This window comes from Bombina bombina, chromosome 5 (assembly GCF_027579735.1).
Source record: "Bombina bombina isolate aBomBom1 chromosome 5, aBomBom1.pri, whole genome shotgun sequence".
Classification (NCBI taxonomy): domain Eukaryota; kingdom Metazoa; phylum Chordata; class Amphibia; order Anura; family Bombinatoridae; genus Bombina; species Bombina bombina.
The window spans coordinates 263,888,089-263,905,750 of record NC_069503.1 but is presented as its reverse complement, the minus strand read 5'-3'; the positions used below and the strand labels follow the sequence as shown (position 1 = coordinate 263,905,750).

At 34.6% G+C, this 17,662-nt stretch overlaps 1 protein-coding gene across 2 annotated transcripts in view; it reads left to right on the top strand.

The window, feature by feature from the left end:
* Nucleotides 1-17,662, top strand: part of MRC1 (mannose receptor C-type 1) — a 294,794-nt gene that overhangs the window by 165,974 nt on the left and 111,158 nt on the right. For both annotated transcript variants that reach the window (XM_053713973.1, XM_053713974.1), the window contains exon 15: nt 3,014-3,158. In XM_053713973.1, the coding sequence (XP_053569948.1) occupies nt 3,014-3,158 (145 nt within the window). The remainder of the gene's footprint in view (nt 1-3,013; nt 3,159-17,662) is intronic.

Below are 17,662 nucleotides of genomic sequence, written 5' to 3'. Positions count from 1 at the left end.
CACACTTTGCACAAGGAGAAGCTGTATAAAAGAGTGATGCGGAAGAAGCCTTTTCTGCACACACGCCACAAACAGAGTCGCTTGAGGTATGCAAACGCACATTTGGACAAGCCAGCTTCATTTTGGAAGAAGGTGCTGGGGATTGATGAAACAAAGATTGAGTTATTTGGTCATAACAAGGGGCGTTATGCATGGTGGCAAAATAACACAGCGCTCCAAGACAAACACTTGCTAACCACAGTAAAATTTGGTGGATGTTCCATCATGGTATGGGGCTGAGGGGCCAGTGTCAGTACTGGGAATGTTGTAGAAGTTGAGGGTCGCATGAATTCCACTCAATATCAGTAGATACTTGAGAATAATGTTGAGGAATCAGTCACAAACTTGAAGTTACGCCGGGGCTGGATATTTCAATAAAGACAACGACCCAAAACACTGCTCAAAATCTACTCTGGCATTTATGCAGAGGAAAAAGTACAATGTTCTGGAATGGTCATCCCAGACCCCAGACCTGAATATAATTAAAAATCTGTGGGGTGATTTGAAGCAGGCTCTCCCTGCTCGGCAACCATCAAACCTAACTGAACTGGAGATGTTTTGCAAGGAGGAATGGTCCAAAATACCTTCATCCAGAATCCAGACACTCATTACAGGCTATAGGAAGCGTCTAGAGGCTGTTATTTCTTCTAAAAGAGGCTCTACTACATATTGATGCAATATTTCTGTTGGGGTGCCCAAATGTATGCACCTGTCAAATTTCATTTTGATGCATATTGCACATTTTCGGTTAATCCAATAAAGCTCACTACTGAAATATTACTGTATCCTTCAGTTATTTGAAAGATCAAAATGAAATTGTTGATCCAAACACCCAATTATTTATAAATGAAAATCATGGAAATTGTCAGGGGTGCCTAAACTTTTGCATACAACTGTTGTTCTATTTTGGTACAATATATATATATATATATATATATATATATATATATATATATATATATATATACACATACATACATACATACATACATATAGATATATAGATATATATATATATATACATACATATATATATATATATATATATATATATATATATATATATATATATATATATATATAATTTTATATAGGTATAGCTATATACAGAAATATATATAAGAAAATCTGATATGTGCAGAATTACAATAAATATACCGAATATCACAAAGAAAAAAATGTGAAATAAATGTGATAACAAAAATCATAAAAGGAAAACCAAATAAAGTTCTGAATCAAGGATATGTCTGTGTCCTCTGGATGAGTTTTTCAGCTTGTTAGCATTCCTCAGTGAGATCCCATAAAAAAGGAAACAGAAAATTGCAACATAGTGTGAATCTGTAATGGCACTTTGAGGAAGTAGTTGTTTTGTAACAAATGACTACTCACATTTGTTGGAGCTTTCCACTAAGCTCAAGGATATGCGCACTCCCACTTTATACTGATAGGAAAACAGTACACTAGGCAAAACTTGGATACAAATTTATTTTAAAATATATAAAAGCGTCACATAAGCCTTGATAACACCACAATGTAAGGGTACAAAAGCAGATATGCTGTAGCAAATGCTTCAAATCGCCAAACTTGCAAAGAGGTAAATGGATCAGCAGGAGTGTGACCGCCGAAACCAAAACCTTTTTAGTAGCAAGACAATAGCGCTAAGCCCCCAGGTGTCCTGGCTAGTGTAGAGACGCGATAAAACTCAATATAGAACTGAACTGTTCTATATTGAGTTTTATCGCGTCTCTACACTAGCCAGGACACCTGGGGGCTTAGCGCTATTGTCTTGCTACTAAAAAGGTTTTGGTTTCGGCGGTCACACTCCTGCTGATCCATTTACCTCTTTGCAAGTTTGGCGATTTGAAGCATTTGCTACAGCATATCTGCTTTTGTACCCTTACATTGTGGTGTTATCAAGGCTTATGTGACGCTTTTATATATTTTAAAATAAATTTGTATCCAAGTTTTGCCTAGTGTACTGTTTTCCTATCAGTATAAAGTGGGAGTGCGCATATCCTTGAGCTTAGTGGAAAGCTCCAACAAATGTGAGTAGTCATTTGTTACAAAACAACTACTTCCTCAAAGTGCCATTACAGATTCACACTATGTTGCAATTTTCTGTTTCCTTTTTTATGGGATCTCACTGAGGAATGCTAACAAGCTGAAAAACTCATCCAGAGGACACAGACATATCCTTGATTCAGAACTTTATTTGGTTTTCCTTTTATGATATGTGCAGAATATTGGAATGGAACAGATTCACAGTAAAAACATAAAAAATATGTTTTTACGTGTTTTCATCTACTTGACTGCAAAGGGCTCCAATACACACACACACATTATATATATATATATATATATATATATATATATATATATATATATATATATATATATATATATATATATATATGTGTGTGTGTGCATATGTATTTATGTGTTTTTATGTGTATATATGTCGGTAAATACATGTATACACATATAAATATATACATGCATAACCATATTTAGACATATATATGTATGTATCTCTTTGTTAAAGCCCTTTGCTTTGCAGTCCTTTTTTTTTCTAACACCTGAGACCTTGTATCTTGTAACTTTTTTGTGCAATTTTTTTTTAAATAATTTTTATCAAACAGTGTTATTATAGGAATTCCTATGTACATTTTTTAGCTGAGATGTAAAATGTGTAATGCACTTGGATGCTCTCCTTTTATACTACATGGTTTACCCTACCTTAGTGGTATCAGAAAATGTGGGTATGCTGCCCAGAATGCCATTGATGTTACTTTCTAAACATTTATGGAGCCCATTTATCTGTAAAGTTGATGCACGTATTGAATAACAAAGGTATAATTATGACATTTATCTATATAACATTTTATATATTTCCCTTACATTGTATTCTTCACCAGCCTTTACAACTTCTCCCTTAAAATTACAGACACTTAGCTGCTTTTTTTATTTCCCATAGTTCAGCTATGAAAACTGGGGTTATGGTGAACCCAACAATTACCAAGGCATCGAACTCTGTGGAGAGACAAGTTCTGATCATGGTATGACATGGAACGACAGACATTGTGAAAACCTAGCAGACTGGATTTGTGAGATTAGAAAAGGTAATAAACATTTAGCGCTAGATTACAAGTTGAGTAGTAGTTTGTTTGAGTGTTTGAGTGTTAAAACCAATTTAATTACTTTTTTGCACTTGGCGATTCGTGCTCATATTACGATTTTAAAGTAAAACGTTTGCACTCTTGTGTTCTCAAAGTCGCGGTAACAATAGACTTTGAGAAGTCACAAATGTAAAATCGTATTCCCCCATAAACTTTAATGGAGCTGAAAAATTTGAAAACCCCCGTCATGCAAATATGATCCTGGTTATTAAGAAACACAACATAAGAAGGTTATGTTGCATATTTCATAATCTAATAATATGCACATAGCAAAATATGTTTTATTTATTCTTAAATATATATCTGATGGATTTTTGCACAAATTAATATCTATACCTATATATATATATATATATATATATATATATATATATATATATAAATGTAAATATATATATATATATATATATATATACAGTTTATAGGTATGGATATATACAGATATATATATAGGAATTTCTATTTAAAAATGAACAGAACATATGCTGTTATGCGCAGAACATTGTAATGTCAACTTTTTACAGTACAACTTTATTAAATATGAATATTGAATAAATATGATTTTTCATAATTTCATCTACTTGACTGCAAAGGGCTCCAATGCTAATATGTATAGATAGATAGATAGATAGATAGATAGATAGATATAGATAAATGCATATGTATATATACTTATTTAGCCATGTATACTGTACGTATGTATCTCTATATTAAAGCCCTTTACAGCCATTGTTTTTTTTTCTAACACCTGAGACCTCATATCTTTGAGCCCTTATAACTTTTTTGTGCATTTTTTTAAAATAATTTTTATTAAAGTTATTATGAATATAACTGTACTTTTAAATGTATTTTTGAGTTGTTTTATGACACTTTTTTTGTCTCGCGTAACAGTCAACCAGAGCTCTGTGGTTGCAGTAATTATTCTAGTGTACTTTCAACTTGTAATACAAGCAAAACATTGACAGGCTGACAAGAAAATGCCTGCCTAGGTTCACCAGGCTTGCACGCCATCGGTCTGTTAAACATATTTTTAAAAAAAGGGGGCTGACCCGCGAAGTGCCTGTGAGCGGCTATGTGCTGGAATTTCTGCTTCTGCCTAAACTCTGCCTGCATTGCCACTTGTCGGCAGTGGATAAGGGGGAGGAGTATTTGAACTGTTCCTACACAGTTCAGACAGTGCGCTCACTAAAACCAAACACGGTTTGCCTGTGTAACCTTACTGTAACTACACTACCTGCCTCACACTGGAAAGAAGAAAAAGGCATGACTGAAACCCTATACTTAACCTGCAGGGCTGCCCTTGGAATATATCGCACTACTGGCGATGTATCCCAATTAAAATGCAGGTTAATCCCCTAACTTAACACCCCTAAATTACAGAAAATAAAAAACACTAATATTATAAAACATTACCAAAATACACAAAGCACTACCAAAAAAACAACAACAGTTATGTCTATCCTTAAACTAAAATCCTCTTAAAAAAGCCCCACCCCAAAATAAAAACCCTATACTACCACTAAAACCTACTCTAACAATTGCCCTTAGAATGGCATTTTGTAGGACATTGCCCTAAAGCGATTTAGTTCTTTTATTTTTAAAATAAAAAAAACCCTATTCTAAAATCAAAGTAACCCCCACTAAAAAAAAACTACTCTAAAAATGTTCCTGATAAGGGCATTTGGTAGCTCTTTGCCCTGAGTGGATATGGTATGGTAGGGCATTGCCCTAAATCAATTTAGCTCTTTTGAGATTGAAAAAATAAAACCCCATTCTAAAATAAAAATCCTATCCTAAGAAAACCTAAGGGAAAAAGCTCTTTGCTCTTTTGAGATTGAAAAAATAAAACCCCATTCTAAAATAAAAATCCTATCCTAAGAAAACCTAAGGGAAAAAGCTCTTTGCTAAAAAAAAAAACACCTCAAAAATCCTAATCTCTCAGTTTCTACTCTTGACTTCTGGCTCCTAGGTTCTCAGCTCCAGCAGCGCTCCTCTTCATTCTTCATGGAAGCAGTCATCCGGAGTAGTCCTCTTAATCTTCATGTCACCTTTCCTCTTGTAGTTTCATTCGGGCGTTCTACTTCATCCATGGCTGCCCTCTTCAACGCGATGTGTCTTATGTCTTCTTCCATCTTCCTTCTGATTCTCTTTCATGCATTTCTATTGGCTGATTTTCAAAACAAAATTCAAATCAGCCAATAGAAAAAGCTTTCATTCTATTGGCTGATTTAAATTTGGTTTTCAAAATCAGTCAATAGAAATGCAAGGGTAACCCTATACAAGGGGATACCTTGCATTCAAGCTTCAGTGTGTGGCAGTGACAGCGTTAAGAAGCACCAGATGAAAGAATACAGAATACATGCTTGCTCAACATTTCAGCGGATTACCTTTGGAATATTTTGCCGCCATGCGGCACTTTCAATCATTGGGGCCCTAGTGTAAGCTTCTTTTATGTGATTTTTTTAATTTTAAAATTACACCCTGCAAGCCTCCTAGTGGCACTTTAACTGTAAATAAGGCCTCCAGTTGAGAGGGGAAGAGTGCAGGACACAATTTTAGGGTTAAAAAGAAATATAGTGGGATTATCATTTATTTGAGAAATACATAGAAACAAATCTAATACCTAGAGAATTAAAAATAGTTATTTCCAGCTTTTGAATTCAAAGACAATACTCTCAACTTAGAATGGGAGGAAATAGTGTTAAAATGTTCAAATAAGTTGGTGAAAATCTAAGTTAAACATGATATCTCAGAATATAAAAGATTAGAACATTTAATTAACAAATAGAATGAACAGCTGAATGAGTTTGAGGTACAATAGGAATTTGAAACCTTTTATAAAAGTATCAAAAAGAGTTAGGTAAATATGAAGCTGAAATTAAACAAACTAAAGAGGGTAAATTACAGAGAGATATTTTAGATTTTCAAAACAAAAATGTATTTAAGTAGAAGAGTAGATTCAATCTATAAAAAAAAGCCCTCTACAGTAAATATCATTAAAGCGCCCCGATATTCAAAACAAGCGGGCTTAACCTTGCTGTGCCAATGAGTGGCAATGTGTGTTAGGAAATAACAGAAATCACAGCTTCAGCAAAAGTCCACCCACATCATCACTCGTCTGTGATATCAGTGTGGGGGCTGTATTTGAAAATGATCCTACACAATACAGAAAAAAAAAGGTTTCTGTGTAGGAACACTTCAAATAATGCACCTGTAACTTTAGTGTCACTGTACAGTCACTAGATTTCACACAATCATGCAAATCTTGCCACTGAAAGGTTGGAAAGACAAATATGGCTGAAAACCTGTACCTAGCCTGCAGGGCAGCACTTTTAATATATTGTACTACTGGCAATGTTTCCCCATTAAATTGCAAGTTACTCCCATGGAACACCCAGCCCCACAGAACGCCTATATCTACGTCATGTCTTCAATCTACCTTACTAATAAAGAAAAAAAAAGAGGGCATAAGAAGAGGGCATAAAGAAAATGTAAAAGATACTACTCAACAAAATAGCTCATGTCCCACTCTTTGTTCATGCCCAAGGGTGTCTTAGTTTTTAAAGTATCTATCCTATACAATTCCTTTTTCATTAGAATCTTACTTTTATTTTCTTCCCTAAGCGGTAACCTTGCAATATCTATAATCTTTACCCCTATCTTAGGCTCATTAGAAAAGTGTATACTATTAAAATGCCTGGCTACACTAGAATATTTGTTATAGTTCATTATGTCCCTTTTATGCTCACCAATTCTAAACCTAAGGCTACGTGTGATTTGGCCTACATACTGTTCCTGGCAAATTCTGCATTCTAGAAGGTATACTACATATTCTGTACCACAGTTGCCATAATGCTTAATTTGGTACCCCTTATTAGTAACCATACTCCTAAAAGTCTCACCCTTCATAACAAAACTGCAGGTACAGCAAGCTATAATACCACAAGATGTCTTACAAAGCCAATTTCCACTTGGATTGTCAGTATTACAAACAACCAAACTAGGTGATAGTCTAGTTGCTAGAGTTGGTGGGTTTTTTTGAGACAAACTTAATATTATTTAAAAACGGGGCTAAATCATCATCATCCCTAAGTACCGGTAAGTTAGGGTCTTAGGATATAACATATCTCTTTAAATTGTATTGAGCAATGCACATGGTGAGCCAATCACATGAGGTATCTATGTACAGCCACCAATCAGCAGCTACTGAGCATATTTAGATATGATTTTCAACAAAGGATATCAAAAGAATGAAGAAAATTAGATAATAGATGTAAATTGGAAAGTTATTTAAAATTGCATGCTCTTTCTAAATCATGAAAGAAAACATATGGGTTTCATGTCCCTTTAAATTGTATCTTGGAAAACTGGTCAACTTAGTAAACATCTGATTTTAGTCTAAAGGATTGTAACATAAACTCTTGCCAGATAACAAAATGCTTGCTCTGATTATGAGATCTAGAAATCCAGGCCCATTAAAATATAGGTTTAAAACATTCTTTTTACTTTAATGCTGCAAATTATGCTTATAGATTCCTTCATTATTCAGTAAATATAAAAATGTCTTGATCCAGTGGCGGCTGGTGAAATTTAAAGATGTCTTACAAAGCCAATTTCCACTTGGATTGTCAGTATTACGAACAACCAAACTATGTGATAGTCTAGTTGCTAGAGTTGGTGGGTTTTTTTGGAGACAAACTTAATATTATTTAAAAACGGGACTAAAACATCATCATCCCTATGTACCGGTAAGTTATGTCTTAGGATATAACATATCTCTTTAAATTGTATTGAGTACTCTGTGGAGAAGACTATTGGTTGGACTCCTACACGTAAGTTCCAATTCCTCTTATTACGATTTCCCTTTTTATCCAAATTTATTCCTCTCACTTCGTCCAAGGTCTGCAACAGATTATTTTCATTGTAACCCCTAACTTTGAATCTGTCTATGAGTTTGTTGGCCTGTATTTCAAAACATGAGTCAAGAATTGACTCCTAGGAATCGATTTGATTAAATGTGTTGGGTGACAAGATGAAGCATGTAAAATTGTATTTCCCGAAGATGGTTTTTGGAACGTTTCAGTGACAATGAGACCCAGATCCTCTGAGCCCATTAATTCCAGGTCTAAAAAGTTCATTTTATTGTCAGCTGTTTCTCCAGTGAATCCCAAATCATTGTCTTTGACATATCTCAAAAATGTATCAAACTCAAAAGAATGCCTTACAATAAATATTAGATCATCGATGAATCTATTATATTGTATAATGTTGTTACCAAAGGGGTTAGCATTTCCCTAGAGATGGTTGAGTTCCCACCATCCCACGAACAGATTTGCAAAAGAGGGGGTAGATTTGATCCCATTGCAGTGCCGCAAATCTGTATACGCCATCACACATAAAAAAAAATTGTGTTTTAGTAGGAACTCAACCACCTCACACAGAAAAATTGTGAATTCCTCTGACAAATTAGTCTCTGTTTAAAAAATATTTTTTTCCTTTTCTCTATTTGCTGGCGTGCACCACGCTATAGTGTTTTACAGCAATTCACGTTCTGTGTCGTAGCAGTACCTCCCCCAACAAACTTTTCGAAAGGAGACTGCATCTGAACTTTGAGCAGCGTTGTGGGAAGTTTTGTCATACATGGAAACACCTACACCCTCTTACAGGGACAAACACACACACACAATTACAGATATAAAAACAAGCGTCTAGTTTCAACCTGCAATATGCGCACTACTTCTGACTTGTGCAAGGAGCCGCTATAAATCCCTTTTTGCTTGCGCACAACAGTTAGTGATACACTCATATCTAGCCCATAATAAGCAATTCTCAGTTTTGTCTCCTAAGCCCATAGCTCATGCAATGTAGCTGATTCAGGTACTCAAATAATGTTTATGATTTGAAAATAAAATGTATTGCACCTTTTTAAGGTCTCTTAGCAAGTGACAGGGATTAAAGGGATATAAATGCACTGCTGAAATGCTCTGATTCTTAAGTATTTTATCATTGCATAGCTATTCCTTGTTAACACTATATTTAACCATCACAAACATCATTTCCTGCTTGGGAGTAATGATGCATTGTAACTCTTGAGCAGAACATGGTAAGTGAGACCAGGAGCAGCATATGCATGTAGCTGCCAATCACTGGCATATCAGCAGCACTGCAGGAACTTTAATATGTATTTAATGCCTTTGTAGGGGATAAACCCAGTGTTACCAATTATTCAGCATTCTACTATTACACTAGCATGCCCTTTTTATCAAAGTAAATAGCAAAAATATAATTATTATTATTTTTGTCAAAATTAAAAGATGTTTAGTGTGTGCTCAAACATAACATGGTTACAATAACCCAGGGAGATCAGTCAAAGTTAAAGGGACATTCCAGTCAACATTGAAATAAACATAGATACATTATATCTCTGAATTGAAACATATTTGCAATATACATGTATTGGCAAAAATGCTTTTAGTTAGAGTTATTACTGTTTTAGTGTTAGCATTTTTCTCTGCATGTGAAGCATAGCTATATATTCCCATCGCACCAACATTTTAAATACTGCAGCTACTCAGAGCATCAGTGGGGCTTGTATCATGTCAACAATTAACAAATTGAGTCATTACCAGATGGTACAAGCACCTTAGACTCTCTGAGAAAGTGCTGTGTTTAAAATGCTGGTGCAGGGTACATACTTAAAAAATACACTTTTGAAACAGAATTTCTTTAGAAGTATTTTTGCTAATACGTGTATATTACAGAAATGTTTCTATTCAAAACTGAAATGCATCCATGTGGATTCCAATTTTGTCTGGAATGTCCCTTTAATTGAGGTCACAACTGAAATTCTTAAACTAGAGTGCTTTATTACCCAACAGCAGACACTGATCACTCCTAAGTTTAGCAATTATTTATTGAGGATTTTTTTTACCATATCAGATAAGAGGGGAACCTGCAGTTAAAGACAGAGTCTCAGACCAGGTCTGGCAAATTGTACTGATTGTAAGATTTTAATAGTGGGTAAATTAAAGAGACAGTAAACTCATAATAAAACACTGATTCAGATTGAGCATGCAATTTAAAAAAAAAACAATTTACTTTTATTATATAATTTGCTTATTTTGCTTGGTATCCTTTGTTGAAAAGCGTACCTAGATTCAGGAGCAGCAAAGCACTACTGTGAGTTAGCCACTGATTGGGCACTGCACATACATGCCTATAATCATTGGCTCACTAGATGTGTTCAGCTTTTCCCAATAGTGCATTTCTTCTTCTTTAACAAAGGATACTAAGAGAATGAAGGAAACTTGATAATATAAGACAAATTGACATTTGTTTAAAATTGTATCCTCTGTGTTAATCAGGAAATAAAAATGTTTGAGTTTCATGTACCTTTAAGCACTTTAAGAGGTGTATTATTCATGTGTTAATAATCTACATTTTAAGAATTACCTGCATATAGTTAATGGGTAATACATTCAATACAATAGTGAAAAAAAAAGAATACAAACATTTAAAGACGTAAGAATTTAACTTTTTGTCTGGGATGACTTTCCCAAAGCTGAAGCCACTAGCAAATCAATTTTGTCAGACCCACTGACAGAGGGCAATGGTTATCAGAAGAAAAGGAAATGAATGGGAATTGCAGCCAGTTTGCAGCTGCTATATGCCAACACTTAGTTCCTATCTGGCACAGTGCAATGTGCAGCCCTGCATATAGCTGGCCCTAGGTCTAAATCTAAAAAAGAAACATAAAAAAATAAAAATCAGCCAATAGGATGCCAGCACACCTCTATAAAAGGGGGAAATTGACATCCTAAATTGAGTGTGCTACCAGACAGAATGAAGATATGAGGGTTGCCATCATATTCTAACATTATATTACACAATACATATACATTAAACACGGTATATACTGATAACATACGCACAATCCCCTTGCTTCTATACGTGTATCATTGATATGTTTAATTCACTATTGTATTGTCATACAGTACTGTGTAAATGGATTGTTTAAATTACATCTTTGATGTAGGTTGCGATGCCACCCACTGAAATGTTTGGTAAAATGCCTCTCGCCGATGCTGCCTTTGAACAGTACTGTCAGCCCTTTTGAATATTTTGCCGGCTTTCTCAACATCACTATGGATCCCTTTTGAATATCTCGCCACCTTTGTGGCACTTTTGATCATCAGGGCCCAAGAGAGAATGGGTATAGTTACAAATCCATCAAAAAATCCAAATCTGTGCCTTACAAGCCAAGAGACAACAATTGTTGTAGACCAAGGATAAAAAAGTGGATGAGCAAACTAGACTCATCATTACTTATAGTCGTCAAATGAAAGAAGAGTTGAAGATCATTAAGAACAACTGGCATATTTGATTAACAGATCCCATCTTAATAAAAATAAAAGGAGAGAGTACACGTCAGTTACAGGTGGACACTTAATTTAAAGGATCGATTCAGCAGAAGTCATGTATGAAAAACAGTAGTGCTCTTACCCAGGATCACACCATTGTAGGATCATGATACACATTTAATTAGGCTGCTTTCCCTGTCTTAACTGCTCTAACTGCAAACGTCTGATTCAAGGTCCCACATTTACCCACCCTAGGACTGGGAAGAATATGACATTAAAGGATATTATACCCGCAATATATATTATGCAGTTTCATTGATAAAACTTAAGCCAACTTAGGTTTCATATTTTAGAACAAGTAAAATGTTCTAGGAGTGGAGGTAATAGGGAGAAGCTACTTATGAAAAGAGAGGCTTTTTGGACCAATGAATTAGGAACTTTAGTGCAGATGGTATGAACAGGGATCTGGATTGGGCTGTTTTTCTATGAATAAATGTAAGTTGTTTTCTACCTTTTTTATATAAAAATATGTTTCCACTAGGTGGTGCTATTGATACATTGTTATACAGAACTTGAAGGGCTGGGGTTTTAATAGGCATTTAAATGTGATGTCAGTCGATGTAAAATCAGATATGGACATGGGTCCGAAACGGTGTCATTTTTATGTCTGGCTAAAAAAAACATAAACTGCTGTAGTGGTGCTGCTATTACTTTGTACTTTATGTATTTGGGTTGTGGTGCTGAACCCTAATAGTTTGCACACCATATTGAAATATAACCAGGTGCTGTATTGCATACACTTTCACATTTAATTTTATCAGCAAAATAAAACCAATACAATGTATATTATGTATATTTACTAGATGGATTAAGTACTTAAGTGCTCGATAAATTAACATCAAACCAGATCATATTTTCTCTTATAACATTTAATATGTCAATTCCAGCTTTTAGGGTATGAAGTAGTCACCAAGCATCACATATTTTAGTTTTTCATTTCTAATCATATTAAAACTTAGATATTTACATTTCACAAAATTAATAACTTGGTGGTCAGAATTCATTTTCATCACACTTACGTTGTGTTCTGATAATGTTTACAGCACCCATCACATTATTTCCATTGACTATAGCTTTACTTGCCATTCTTTTGGTGATCAAACACATTTTTAACCAACAGTCTTTATTAATCTGGGTCCTTGCCATTTATATGATATAGCATTTATTTTCAAAGTTTTTTTACAGCTATATTTTATATTATCAGACAATAAAATATAATAAAAGTCACCCATCAATGTCAATGTCAACAACTGTTAACAATGTCCTTTATTGCATTTTTGAAGTCATAAGATCTTGTAAAAAAAGAATAGAAATAATTTTTCAGTCAATATTTTTTCATAAATGAATGTATCAATACAAGCAGTATAGTAAAGATATGAAGATTAGGGCATAAATTGATATTGATTCATCAATATGTTTATATATCTATTCTAGAGTTCTTTCCAATGGTTAATTCATAGATGGTCTAATGCTATGTATGTTATTAGAAGGATTACATTTGCTAATGGCAGTAATGGGCATGTTTACAGATATGCAATAAATAACCACTGCAGTGGCTGCGCAGAGTATAAGCAAAGCATGTTAGGGGAGGTTTGGGTGGGATAATGAGATAACTCATGTGTCTTTAACAAGTACTGTGGCTCTGCACCTTTATTACTTTAGAACTGTGGGGCCCATTTATCAAGCTCTGTATGGAGCTTGAGGGCCCGTGTTCTTTAGTCTCGCCAGAAACACCAGTTATGAAGCAGTGGTCTAAAGATCACTGCTCCATAACCTGTCCGTCTGCTCTGAGGAGACAGACATCGCCGTAATTCAACCCGATCCAATACGATCGGGTTGCTAGCGGCTGATTGGTCGCGATTTGCGAATCTGCAGGGGGCAGCGTTGCACTAGAAGTTCACAAGAGCTGCTGGTGCAATGCTGAATGCGGAGAGCGTATTGCTCTCAGCATTCAGTGATGTCTGTCGGACCTGATCCGCTGATCGGAACATGTCGGTCAGACACATAATAAATAGGCCCCTGTGGCTTTTATTGCAAGCAATGTGCAGTACTAAATAATGTAGAGCTAATTATAGTGACATCAGCTTAGTTATACATACTTGTCAATATGTCTTAACAGCAACTAACGGTGTTTGATCCACCAACACGCATTATGCGGATGATGATTACGCATTGTCGCCTATTTATTATGTGTCTGTCCGATATGATCTGATCATCGGATCAGGTCCGACAGACATCGCTGAATGCGGAAAGCAATACGCTCTCCGCATTCAGCATTGCACCAGCAGCTCTTGTGAACTACTGGTGCAACGCCGCCCCCTGCAGATTTGCGGCCGCTAGCAGGGGGGTGTCAATCAACCCGATCGTATTCGATTGGGTTGAATGACGGCGATGTCTGTCCGCCTCCTCAGAGCAGGCGGACAGGTTATGGAGCAGCAGGCTTTAGACCGCTGCTTCATAACTGCTGTTTCTGGGGAGCCTGAAGACTCGCCAGAAACACGGGGCCTCAATCTCCATACAGGGCTTGATAAATGGCCCCATTGTATATACAAAGCAGGATAGCTTTGAATGAAATATCTTTCTGTGTTTGTTTGATCTGCACTGTCAATCATTTGGACTTACAGAGGGTTTGTTTTTAAAATGTCGTTATGACAGTGAATACATTTATTAACTAATTACTCTGTAAAATCTTTGTAATCACACATTAGCTAATATAAATGAACTTTTGTGGGGAGATCACTAGATACAGTATATCACCATCCTACATTATACCATGTACCCTTGGGTTACCAAGACAGTTAATTTATGATAAATAACAACTCAAGAGTGAAAGTATCAAATTATATTTAAAGGGATACTAAACCCATTTTGTTTTCTTTCATGATTCAGATAGAGCATGAGATTTTAAGCACCTTTCTAATTTACTCCTATTATCAATTTTTCTTTGTTCTCATGCTACCTTGATTTGAAAAAGCAGTACTGTAAGCTTTAGAGCCAGACCATTTTGTGTTCAGCACCTGGGTAGCACTTGCTGATTTGTGGCTAAATGTAGCAAACCAATCAGCAGCTTTACCAAGGTGCTGAACTAAAAAATGGTCCGGCTCCTAACCTTTTATTACTGTTTTTTCAAATCAAGATAACATGAGAACAAAGAAAAATTGATAATAGGAGTAAATTAGAAAGTTGCTTAAAATTGCATGCTCTATCTGAATCATGAAAGAAAAAAATGTGGGGTTAGTACCCCTTTAAAGATGCAAGATAAACAGCCAATGTCTTAATGTTACCAATTTATTTTAAACCTGAGTGTATGTAATAAAAGTTATGTTTTAATCATATTGTACCATTATACATTTTGACACTAAGTGGCATTTTAGCAAATTGTATAATGTGTATCCTTCATTCAGTTTGCTTACTGAATAAAAACAAAGAAATGCCGAACTTTATGTATTAAAAAAAAATGAAAAAGAACAGAGTTTATAAAACATGGTGTTTCATTATATAAGAAACAGAATGAACTGATAGCTATCTCAAAATTGCAACAATTTTAACAAAAGTTGAAAAGGGCAAAACATTAATAATAACAACAATGAAAGATGGATTTCATGCACAGTGGTTTGCAATTATAACTGGAAATGATTAAAAACTATAATATTTCTGGAACTAAAAATGACAACACTATTTTATTTTACTGTTGGAGCTAATTTACTGTGTTTATAACAATAGTTTGGTATATACCAGCAACCACATGTGACCACTAGACTAGCAGATGTATGTGATGTAATCTATTTGGTTCCTGAAACCAGATAACCATGATATATGTATATATGTTAATAATTTATTAAAAGGCCACTACAGTCAAAATGAAAAGAATCAGATAGAGAGTGTTATTTATACAACTTTACAATATTCTTCTATTATCAAAACATCCACATTCTTTTTTATATGCACACTTTATGTGGCTCCAGTTCCTACTGAGCATGGGCAAAAGTGCACAGCATATATGTAAATGCATTTTGTGATTGCCTGATGGCTGTCACATTTACAGGGGGAGGGGAAAATGGATTCATTTTGAAATTTGCAAGAAAATATTTCATTGCTTATTTCAAATTCAAAGTCAGTATTATTGCATTGTATTTTTATTGGGTATTTGTCAATTATTCAATTCTACTGTATGTAATGATCAGTAAAGGGACAGTAAAGTCAAAATTAAACATTCATGATTTGTTCAGAGCTTGTAATTTTAAATAACTTTCTAATTTACTCTTATTGTTAAATTTGCTTTGATCTCTTGGTATCCTTTGTTGAAGCATAAACCTAGGTAGGGTGATAGGAGCTTAGGAGGGTGCGCATGTCCTTAGAAGTCTGTGGCAGCAGTATTTGCAACATTGTATAACTGCAATAAACAACGTTGCAAACATTGCTGCTAGATGGCTAAAGATGCGTGCACACTCCTGAGTTCCACTAGGATTACTCTTTAACAAAGGATATGAAGAGTTCTAAGCAAAATTGATAATGGAAGTAAATTAGAAAGTTGTTTATAATTTCATACTTTAGTCAATCCAGTTAAGTTTTTGCTGTCCCTTTAAATTATCTAATCTGCAGGGAAACTTTATTAGATTCAATACAAAGAAACAGTGACATAGAGTCAGATGGATCAGTAGATGAATACTTAAAGGGACAGTCAAGTCCAAAAAAACTTTAATGATTCAAATAGAGCATGTGATTTTAAACAACTTTCCAATTTACTTTTATCACCAATTTTGCTTTGCTCTCTTGGTATTTTTAGTTGAAAGCTAAACCTAGGAGATTCATATGATAATTTCTTACACCTTGAAGGCCGCCTCTAATCTAAATGCATTTTGACAGTTTTTCACCACTAGAGGGCGTTACTTCATGTGTTTTATATAGATAACATTGAGCTCATGCACGTAAATTTACAGAGGAGAGAACACTGATTGGCTAAAATGCAAGTCTTTCTCCACTTGGAGAAGATACAAGGTAATTACAGAGGTAAAATGTGTATTATTATAGCCGTGTTGGTTATGCAAAACTGGGGAATGGGTAATTAAGGGATTATCTATCTTTTAACACAATACAAATTCTGGTGTTGACTGTTCCTTTAAGGGGATATGAAACCCAATGTTTTTTCTTTCCTGATTCAGATACAACATGCAATTTTAAGCAATTTTCTAATTTACGCCTGCTATCCATTTTTCTTTGTTCTCCTAGCATCTATATTTGGAAAAGCAGGAACCAGACAATCTTTGGTTTTACATCCTGGGTAGCACCTGCGCTTAGAAAGTTGCCTAAAATTGCATGCTCTGAATCACAAAAGAAAAAAATTGTGTTTCCCTTTAAGAAAGAGTGATAAAAAATCAATGTGATTTAGTACTTGGTTAATGTAAACACATTAAATTATGAAAACAAAAGTGTTTGATGTATCTAAAGCAAGCAATCTTAGATGTAAATGCATATTGTATGAGGAGTGTTTTTAAAAGGAAGTTGCTTTCATTCTTCTGGAGAGTAGACATACTGCAAAGACAGATTTTAGGAAACAAAGTCAAATAAGGATATGTTTATATGTAAAACAAACACAGGAAGGCTAAAGAGATAATTTGATAATAGAATATAGCACTGTCAGTGAAAAAAAATGCCACTTATTTAGATTTATAGGTAAAACACAAAAACAAAAGGAATTTATTTGCAGAAGGAGATAAGGATTTAGCAGACTACATCTACGCATTTTGTGGCTTACTGTTGAGTGGATGATATTTCACAAAGCAAAACTTAATATTTATAGCTGCATTTTCATTGAGGTAAATATTAACACCCTAGAGTAAAATTAAAAGGCAAAATAGGTTCAACAAAAAAACAGTTCAAGAAAAAAAAAAATCATCAAAGGGTTTAATAAAGAGCTGGGTACTATTAAAAAAAACTTTACTAACAGGAAGTAACAATGAACATTTTCATAGACATAATCTGGTATAAATTGGATAAAACTTCAGAATTAGTCTAATAAACACATAT